This window comes from Monopterus albus, unplaced genomic scaffold (assembly GCF_001952655.1).
Source record: "Monopterus albus unplaced genomic scaffold, M_albus_1.0 scaffold58.1, whole genome shotgun sequence".
Lineage (NCBI taxonomy): Eukaryota > Metazoa > Chordata > Actinopteri > Synbranchiformes > Synbranchidae > Monopterus > Monopterus albus.
The window spans coordinates 813,350-823,700 of NW_018127938.1; the positions used below are offsets into that span (position 1 = coordinate 813,350).

Consider the following 10,351-nt stretch of genomic DNA (forward strand, 5'->3'; position numbering starts at 1 on the left):
CTGGAGCCAGGAGTTAGCTTATCTTAAAATAAAGACAGGAAACAGGTAAACAGCCAGGCTTTATCCAGGGGTAACAAATTATGCCTCACAGCATCTCTGAAGCTCAAAATTTAACACAGGGTAGTAACAAAATGTTGAACTATCCCTTTAAATTATATCTTCTTGACATTTACCCCCCTTGTTAAGATCACTGTAAATCTTCTGCTATTAGAATAACTTAACCCATAGTTCCAGTCAAGCTGTAAGCAACAGGTAAGTCGAACAGGATCATAACAATACAGATCAGATCAGTGTTACTTTAGTGAAAGCATATGAATTTAAGACCTCTGTAGCAGGTAAATGAACTTTGACATAGCAAGGCCAAACTCAATCACAAGAATTAGCCTACACTTTTTTTTTATTTTGACTTACAGTCAGCTATAGCAGAACAGATTTTGTCTAGTTTATGTTCTTCAGTTCATTGATTTCAAATATTTTCTCTCTAGGCCTGACAGAACAGCGCTGAATCTTTGGTTCCCATGTGCCTGCCTGTTTGCTCTGCCCACCTCTTCTTACTGTCATGCATGGGTTCACAACTTGCCATTGTTACTGTGTGCTCTAAGTCAAATGACAGATTCATGTAAGTACAATATTTTCTGTTTATATTCTAAAAATGCAGTGTGGCTCTTGCTTTTTCTCTGTGTTGGAGTGAGAGAGTGGTACTAGTCTATACCAGCCCCTACAGATTGCCACCTTGTGCATTGTGCCTTCAGTTTACTGCCCGTCACCGCACTAACAATGGTCAACTGTGTGACCCCTTTTGTCCCAAGGCAATAGTCTGTGCGAATGTGCGGACAGATAAAGAGATGTGACTGACGCACACAAATTAGGACCTTTCCTGAGATTTCTCTGTAAGATGAAATATTTCACATTACCTTCATTTGTTTTTCCAATAGAAAGTGAGCATCTTACATTCAGTGCTGGTAGCATACTCTGGATTCACCTAATTCAGTGAAAGATGATTAAGCATGTTGACAGTGCAGTCCAGACGTTTGCAAGTGCATTGATATTCTGTGACTCAGGACCTTTCCTAACTAATGAACTAATGGATTTATTTTCACTGATTCTTTCCCAAACGTTATTTCTACTTCTCTGCAATGTGAGGAATTAATATGATCTAAGCCAGAAATCCATCTAATAAATCAGAAGTGCTAGGAGCACAGTTGTCACCTCCAACCACAGCCCCATGCTCATTTTAAAAACATTTTTTAAAACTATGATAGAATCGGAATCGGCTTTATTGGCCAGGTGTGCTGGATACATGAGGAACCTGACTCTGGTATAGTGGCTCTCATTGTGCATGTACAATGATTTTCCCTAAGGCAACACATAAACAAGATGAGACTCGGAGAACAAAAAGAATGTACATTAGGAAAGTAAAAAATAAATTACTTATAAATATAGAAATGTATATACACACAGTTTAGGTGCAGTTTTTTGGATAGATATATACAAAAGTATATTTACAGGTATTGCACTGTCATTCTGTTATATAGTTAAGTGTGGCTCTTCCTAAAGTCCACTGTCATCTCTGCTCTTTTGAGCATGTTCAGCTCCAGGTAGTTGTGACTGTACCACAGGGCCAGCTGTGCAACCTGAGCACACATCCCTTGGGGGGGGCACCTGTGCTGACAGTCCGGGTGCTGGATGTGGTTTCCCCCAGTCTCACCTGCTGTTTCCTGTCTGTCAGAAAGTTGGTGATCCACTGACAGGTGGGGGCAGGCACAGTGAGCTGGGTCAATTGAGAGTGGAGGATGTCCAGGATGATGGTGTTGAGCCCACAAAGAGGACCTGTGCATAAGTCCTTGGGGAGTAGAGGTGTTGCAGGATATAATGTGGTGCCATGTTGACTGCATCATCCACTGACCTGCTTGCACAGTAGGCAAACTGCAGGGGGTCCAGCCTTGTGTCTAAAGTGTCCTTCAGGTGGGCCAACACCAGCCTCTCAAAGGACTTCAGAACTACAGATGTCAGAGTGACAGGTCTGTCGTCATTCAGTTTGCTGATGGAAGGGCCTGGTGCCTTCCTGATCTTTAGTTGTTTTTTTTTAAAGGCCATGCACATTAATTTCACAAACCTTCAGGGGGAAGGGAAGTGATCATGGGGGAAGTAGCTGGTGGTTCTCAGGTGAGGTGGGTGAGGGTGTGGTGTTCTGCTTTTCAAGCCTAAAGTAAAACACATTCAGGTCATCTGCCAGTTGATGGTTTTCCACAGTGGGGGGATGGTTTCCTGTAGTTAGTGATGTTTTTCAGGCTTTCCACACAGACCAGGGGTCATTGCCTGAAAACTGTTTTTTCAGCTTTTCAGAGTAGCTCCTCTTTGCTACTCTGATCTCCCTTGTCAATGTGTTTCTGGTCTGCCTGTACAGGATCCTGTCCCCACTTCTATAGACCTCTTCTTTGGCATGACGAAGCTGCTTGAGTTTTACTATGAATCAGGGCTGATTGTTGTTGTATGCGCAGAAGGTCTTGGTGGGCACACACGCCCTCACAAAGCTCCGTGAGTTCATCCAGCTTCATCCAGCCTCAAATACAATCCAGTCACTGGTGGGACAGCTGATATGCTGTCTGTATTTGGGCAGTTCATGGATGAGAGTTGCTCTGTTGAAATCCTCTAGAACAATGAGTGGGGAGTTGGGATGTTTCAGTTCCACGCTAGTTATCTGGTCGGCCAGGTGCTGTAGTCTGCTAGCGTGGGTCTGGGGTCTTATATACACTCTGACCAGAATGAATGATGAAAATTCTCTGGGAGAATAAAATGGTTTGCAGTCAGTGAAAGAGTCTTTAAGTCCATGTTGCAAGTTCTTTCTAACACTGTGACATCTTTACACCAAACTTCATTTATGTAGAAGCAGATTCCACCTCTTCTGTTTCCTAAATAACACAATCGCTCTGTATACCTGGAACCCTGGCATTTGTATTGTGCTGTCCAAGATGGAGTTGCTGAGCCAAGTCTCCATGAAACATAAAGCAGTAGCGCATGAGAAGTCGGTTAGTCTGGTTGACGAGGAGGAATTGGAGATTTGCTAGATGGACAGATGTGAGTGGCGTCCAGGTCCCTCTCTGCTGTAACTTAACCAGGGCCCCCGCTCTTTTTCATCTCTGCCATTTTCCATGAGTCCCATCGAGGGCTGCTGGTCCTCCAACAATAATGTCCACCCAGCTTTTTGCATTAGCAGAAATTGGAGAAAAGGTGTTCGGAGTGAGTTTTCTGATGTTGAGCTCTTCTCTGGTGAAAGTTATCTGGAATGGGTTGCAGAAGACGGAGGAAACGAGGAAAATCAACAAACACATGAGAGAGCGTGCTACCAAGGTAGCCATACATGGCTTAATTTAATTTAATTTAATTTAATTTAGTTTGACACATAAAAATGAAAATAATGTGCCCCTTTGTTTGATACAGAGATTTAAATACAATACTATCTAAAAACATATGGCAATGTCAAAGGCTATAATGTGCTGCGGATTCATTACATTTGAATTAAGTTAGGTCCTCATTGACTGTGTCCCAAAGCCATCTTTTAAAAGCATCTCAGTCACATTTTTCCAGGATCTGAACAAATAGCTGTCCAAATGTTGTCATGGTTACATCACAACTATACTTTGTGCTCTTGATAACATCGTCTTAAAGCTGCAGTAACCGTGTCAGTAGGGGACAGAGAAGCAAGTGCAGCTACAGTAGCACTATATCACTAGCTTACAAAGTTGTTTTGGCTCATTTGTTAGCAAACACAGCCCCTGCAGGGGCTCATGAAGTCAGTTTGATGTAATCTTTTTAAAGTCCTCCAAACCCAGAATGCACAAACAACGATCTTGGTGTCTCTAAATGATAAGAATGGTGGACAATGACATTTCCATCCACTGCCCCAGGGAGCGGACTGTGTGACATCAAACTGTCTTTATGGACCTCTGCCACTGTCTACTCATATATTCAGCAGACAAACAGCATTTATACAGCGTTAGGTTGATGAATGTTGACCCAGTAACTATTTAACCAGCTGCTGAGGAAAATATGTGGAACTACTTCATAATTACTATGTGACTTTTTTTGCATGTTTGTAGAGGTGCACAATGAGTTTTATCAGAGCTTCATGTCTCCCAGCATGGACTGAAGAGAACAATGAACTTTGACATTATAATTAAAACAATGAGCTAGGAGGCTGTAGTTGGGTCATTCTCTATGACTTCAGCACTATGAGTGGCCATTTTACATTGCACAGCCATTTGATTCAGTGTCAATATCAAAAGCATAGAAGAAAGCAAGTTTAGGGAAAACAAGGCAATTCAGTTCACAGTTAAGACAATGATGCACACATATTATCCATACATTTTAAAGTGCTGCGATTCTCTAACAATCACGTTGTCCTGTATCATATGTATAGGCAGCCAACTGTTACACTGAGGTTTTGACAATCTGTCACAAATACCACTGCCCTACTGCACAAATTACTGAGGAAAGATGCAAGATTAAAAGAAATCATTCCAATTAGCCAAAGTTTAGCTCAAGTCCGTCACACTGACCATCCTCAGTTTTATCCATAGTCAAATTTATCAGCTGAATATTTTCATAACTTCATGTGGACAAGGACAGCGTGAGGGTGGCACTTGAATCACAGACATTTTAAAAAATGATTTTTTTTCATATTTATGTTTTCCTGTTTATCAGTCATTCTGTAATTTTCATTTACATCAGCCCTTCAGTTGAAACATTTATCCTAGACAATATCATTGAGCAGGTAGTCTCTAGATGTGTGGTCCAAGAGCACTTTGACAGGATGCATGTGTATAACAAATATATGGTCTTCATTGTCTGGCCCACCAATATGTGGACGGTCCCTTTAATTACAGCCTTGGTTTCAAGATAGGTTTCAGTTTCTTCATCTGTGTACACTGCATATAACTTTTTGTATATGCAGATTTGGAAAGACGGACTTTGTTGCAATGAAAAAGCCCTTTTCAGGTCTTTGCTGGCCTGTGTCATTTCCATATAGCTGAACCTATCTGATAACATCAAGTTATCACACCTGTTTTTACTTATTCCTTTAGTTTCAGGTTTGTTTCAGCTATAATTTGTGCTTTTTATTTGAATCAGCATAAATACCAGTCAAGTGAACTTTTTTTGTTTTGCATGTTTTTTGTGCTGGTGACCTGCATACTAACATTGCCTCTGCCATGCTGTGACATTCCCCAGTATTTTTTGGCATTTACTCCCATGTAAATTGTATAAGATTTACATTGTAATAAATAAAACTTTCAACTACCACTCACATGCAAATGACATGTTACAGGATCTGACTTTGTACCTGATCATAAGGAGAATTAATCAGAATTAGGGCAGCTGGATTGTAAGCACTGCCATGTCGACATAGTAATAAATTATTTTTTAGTGTGTTAATCTTAAGTCTTTTCATCCTTACTGTGTCTGAGATTTGACTGCTTATTGCTAACATATTCACCAATTCATTTAATTTCATACACACTCTAATCAGCTGATGACAAAGCTACAGTATGTAAGGGATGACTCTTGTTGTAATCAAATTTCTCTCGATGTGTGTGTGCTAATTTAGCTGAGGAAATGTTCTGACATGAAAAGCAAGGGGCCAAAATACACAGTCCGAGTGTGGTTACATCTCATATGAGGTTAGCCAGACTGGAGGTAGTCTCTCTGCGAGCTTGGTGGTCCATGTGTCCAGAAACAGTGAATATATTCAAAACCTGGTCCACCAGCCTTCGTCCGTGCCTTGTCCTCTCAAGCAGGACCACCACAACAGAGTATAGTCCAACGCCCACAACTGCAGTCCCCCCTCCAGCCACTAAAACCACTCCAGAGATGTACATGTCATTAAGGGCTTGGCCAGGTTTTGGCATGTGGTTAGCCAGGGCCAGATGTAGTAGAACACCTCCACAAATCAATAGTGACAACCCAGTAATCAAAACCACAAGGAGATCAGATAAGCCGCCACTTTTAAGCATGTCAATTCGCTGTCTGCTTCGAACGCAATTCATGTCCTGCACAGCTGAGCTGAGCAGCTGCTTGAGGAGGACCCCCAGGGCCAGCAGGCAGAGTGCTGTGCCTGCACCTAGCCGCCATTCGCTTGATACACTGGTGGTAGTGGAGAGAAGTCCAACTCCTCCCAGCCCACAGCCCAGGATTAGTAGTACAGCCACGCAGTAGCAAAGCAGAGACTTTCCAGGGTCTCTGAACCACCACAGCTCCACCTGCTCCTCCAGGATGCTGTGCTGAATTTGAGCTGGATCTGCTGGTCCATTTAAGCCCAGCCCAGAGCCTCTGGGGCCCCTCAAGGGGGGAAAGTCATCCAGTTCAGGCATCGTGATGCCACGTTCAGCCTGCTGAATAGGGGCGCCACCACCTCAGAGGAGAGGGAATCCACAGAAGAATCTTTCAGTCCCTATTTCATTTAGCAGTGGCCACCACCAGTGTGTCAGGGCCAGTAAAAAATCCCAGATGTTTTCAGGGAGTCAGCTGGCTATTATCATGAAAAGCTCAAATGTGGTTAAAGTTGGTGGCAAATCTGCAGAGGAAATGAATGAATGTTCTAAAACATTTAACAAAGTCAGTTCAGGTCTCTTACTCCTGTATGAATGAAAATCCTTATAGCTCACACTGACTGGAGAGAGAGATGAAAATCTTCTTTACTGCACCAATATCCAAATCAGAGAATCCAAACATCCACAGAATTTCTAGTTTGGTTTTGCAGGGTGGCAGCAGTCATCTGAAAGAGAAGACAGATGTAGATGTAACCAGGTTTGTACAGTGTGCACTTCTACTTGCTATTTATTCAGACAGGTCTGTTTGCTCATGGCTGTCTTCTGGATAAGAATTATATGAAATGGTAGGCTGTTAAAGTCACCATAACCCTATAATACAATCATGTAAACCTATACAACACATACACATGTAAACAAGCATCCTCAAGCTTATGGCTGGCGACAGCTTGTCTCTTAAACCTGTCAGCGGCTTTATTTCTATCAAAGTCAGCAGTGTGTGGCACAAGCCGACATGGCCCAACACAAGCTGACAGGAGTAACAGCTTGTCCTCAGCAGCCATGAATTTTGCTAACACAAACATTGCTCTGCAAAATAAAATATACCGTATGTCAGTCTGGGAAAGCATAACATGGTTGTGCGTTCAGTGTTGTAATACTTGTTTACATTTAGCTCCTCCCACACCCATTTAAAATGCAGTGACAGAAACAGATTTCTATCAAATTTTTTCCCATCTGTTTAAAAGACTATAAAGTTATAAAGCAAGATCACATTGCTTATTAGTACAGGCAGGTATTGACTTGCACTGGGGCAGAGCGGTAACACCGTGACGCGAGATATGAGGTGCTTACACAAGGTGTGAAATGAAGAGTGAGGTAATTACAGCAAAGCAGGAGGGATGTTTATTGGCGACATGCTGTTCTGGAAGCTTTTCACATCCTGGATCGGATGGATGATTGTGTGTGTGTGAGAGATATTGTGTGTTTTGCAAGAGCAAACTGTTGTAAATGAGTAGAAGATTAAGACTGAAACCTGTGTGCTTATATAACTATGATGTGGTTGTGTATGTTTCATACAGCATAACAGAGTTGAGAGTGTTTGTGTGTCTGAGTGTGTGTGTGTGTGTGTGTGAGAGAGAGCGAGAGAGTACGGTATGTGTTTGCTGAGTCACTAATTAATCCCAGCTGGTTTTATCTTGGTGTCACTGACAGGTAGCACAAAAATAACACAGTAATTGAGGTGTGCATCTGTTTGTTGTTGTTGTTGTTTTTTTGTTTGTTTGTTAGTTTTTTTTGTCTGAGGTTAAAGTACCAAGGGTGTTGAGGTGAGGGAAAATAAAGCAATATGTGTGCTACTCCACCTCCATCCAATCTTTTTTTCTTATTAAGGCTTTGAACACCATCCTTCATACAGTACAAGTTTATGGGGAATCATTTTGTTTCATTAGTCGGCTCACAGGGAAACAGCCAGATGCAAGCGTGAGAGGCAGTGGCATGCAACAGGGATCATAAGATAAAATGAAACGCTTTAACGACAACTATATCTTAGTCCTCGTTGGGTTTCTCACATTTGGATCCCCATAGACACGTATGCCCACAGAGACCTGCTGGGCTGTGTCTGCCTTTCCTCTTTTATCACTTATATGACCTCTAGACTCGTCGTATCAGCTGGGTCATATTGCCTTCATAAATATGTTTACAAAAGCACTGACTCACAACATCACTCTCCAGTGGCCTCCTTTAAAGTCAGAGAAAGCAGGCACAGAGGAACAAACAATTTATGCAAGAAAGTTCTACCACAGTGCTGTGGTTGCCTGGAATCAAAGAAGTGAAAGGACCCTTTAACACTGTGATTTTGGGCTGTCTGAGACAAAAGTCAACAACTGTTGGTAAAGTCCTTGGTCATCGGTCCAAAATGGTGGTCCTAGAATGTGCTGTGAGATGGCTGATTTGCAAACAAAATAAATTCACACCGTCAGAAATTTAGGACCAAATTCCCACAATGCCAACACTGCTACAACCGATATCTAAAAATTAGTCAAGAGGAATAAGACAAAGAGATGCAGATTTGTACACTGACTAGTGCAACATTTAGTAAGTGTCATTTTGAGAAAAGTCTCATGCACAACAAATCAAAACAATAGAGGCTAAACAAAAAATAGGTTTATGGGACTCCAAAGAAGAAAACTTTGCAGAGGTATGGCAGCGCAAATGGATGACGTGAACTGATAATGTACCTTTTTTACTAACATTGCAGGACTGCAATTCACCATGCAATGCACAGTCTGATGTGCTTCAAACTGATACTGTGCAGCCTAACACAGATGGCGACCAAGATTTTACTAGACCCATCTAGCATGTGACATGCAGTAAACTTACTTACACAGTCTAAAGGTGTCTTTATCAGGAGTAAAACATTTGCTCCTTTTCACCTGTACTAAAACCTCCAGTACACCATTATGTCTAACAATGAATCGTCACACCTAAGTTATGAATTTTAGAAATACTCCACAAATACTTAACATATTCATAAAATATGAATCTTAAAAACAAAAAAACTGTACTGAATCTGTACTATACTTATCCCTTCATAAGGTTCATTAGGGAGTTTTGACAATTCAAACTTTTGAACAAACAAAGGAAATGTGAATTTGATGGTAACTTACTCATCAAAAACAATAGTTATACTGTATCATCACATTTAACTGTCTAAAGTATCTCACAGAATGCTGCACCAGTGATCATTATCACAATTTATTTAGAACAGATACTATACCCGAAGAACATCCTATACAGGATTCTTTGAAGTGACAGGTATAGTAAGTGTCCTGGACACTCAGCTGTACACTCAAAAGGGAAATGCATGAAGACATGCTGACGCTAACAGTCCAAACATTCTCTGTTACACTAATGTGCCGCGAATACGACTGAAAAAAATCCCAAAGATGATCTATACCTCGGACAGAGAGTATCATTCTCACTCTCTTCCTCCCTGCGAGTCTGCCTCTTCTAAGTTTTCTGCCTGCAAAGTCACTAGACAAGCTGTGCTTTGGAGTAAAAAACACTATACTGCACTCCAATTACCTGAGAAGCTTTGGGACTCCGGTAATCCCCCCTCTGCTGTGTTGGCCTGCTGAATTCATTTCACCGGCCATTAGTGTCTCATTTTAAAAGTTGATGCGTGGCTCTTTTACAGCGGGTTGTCTGGCTTTATTTGTTAATCAGGATGCAGTAGGATAGGTTAGAAGATGGCAACAACATCCAGGGAAAGTGGAGCAGGTGGGATCTTTAGTCTGAAGCGTTAAACCTCAACACAAAGCAGACGCTGGGTGAGATAGCAGAGATGCAATGCAGGGTGTCACAGCTTAGAAAAAGGCATATATGCATACTCAAAGAAGCTGTAATTGGAGTCCCACATGTATTTTTTTGTCATGGAAAATTTCCCCCCGCCGGGTATGAAAAGCACATTGAAAAAAGTAACTTGCTTGCTATAAAACATCCCTCCAGTGTGTTTAAATGGAATTATTTTGGTTATTCAATTTGAGTTGTAATTACTGTAAATTGTTGAGATCACAGAGGCCACAAGGGAAAGAAGTTTGGGGCTCAGAATGAAATGTTTGTGGTGTGCAGAAAAACTTTAGCAACACTTTAAACTAAGGAGCAAGGCTTCCTTCAGCATTTTTAGATCCATCCTCTTGTGGTTTCTTGCTTCTTTCAAAAGATGCTCTATCAATGTTTTCATCTTCTCTCTAGACAAGTACAGAACAATATATCCCTGCCAAGTAATCAAAACAAAAACATGGCAT

At 41.4% G+C, this 10,351-nt stretch overlaps 1 protein-coding gene across 3 annotated transcripts in view; it reads right to left on the reverse strand.

Annotated features, from left to right (window-relative positions):
* Window positions 1-2,395: 2,395 nt before the first annotated feature.
* The window catches only part of tmem125a (transmembrane protein 125a), a 13,980-nt gene continuing 6,024 nt past the window's right edge, over window positions 2,396-10,351 (reverse strand). Inside the window, exons 1-2 of one of the 3 annotated variants that reach the window (XM_020602692.1) lie at window positions 10,101-10,338; window positions 2,396-6,772 (exon numbers count right to left, since the gene is read on the reverse strand). In XM_020602692.1, the coding sequence (XP_020458348.1) occupies window positions 5,670-6,368 (699 nt within the window). In that variant the 5' untranslated portion in view covers window positions 6,369-6,772; window positions 10,101-10,338 and the 3' untranslated portion in view covers window positions 2,396-5,669. Of the gene's footprint in view, window positions 6,773-9,629; window positions 10,339-10,351 lie in introns of those variants that run through there. The other 2 variants (XM_020602690.1, XM_020602691.1) reach the window with 2 other exon arrangements.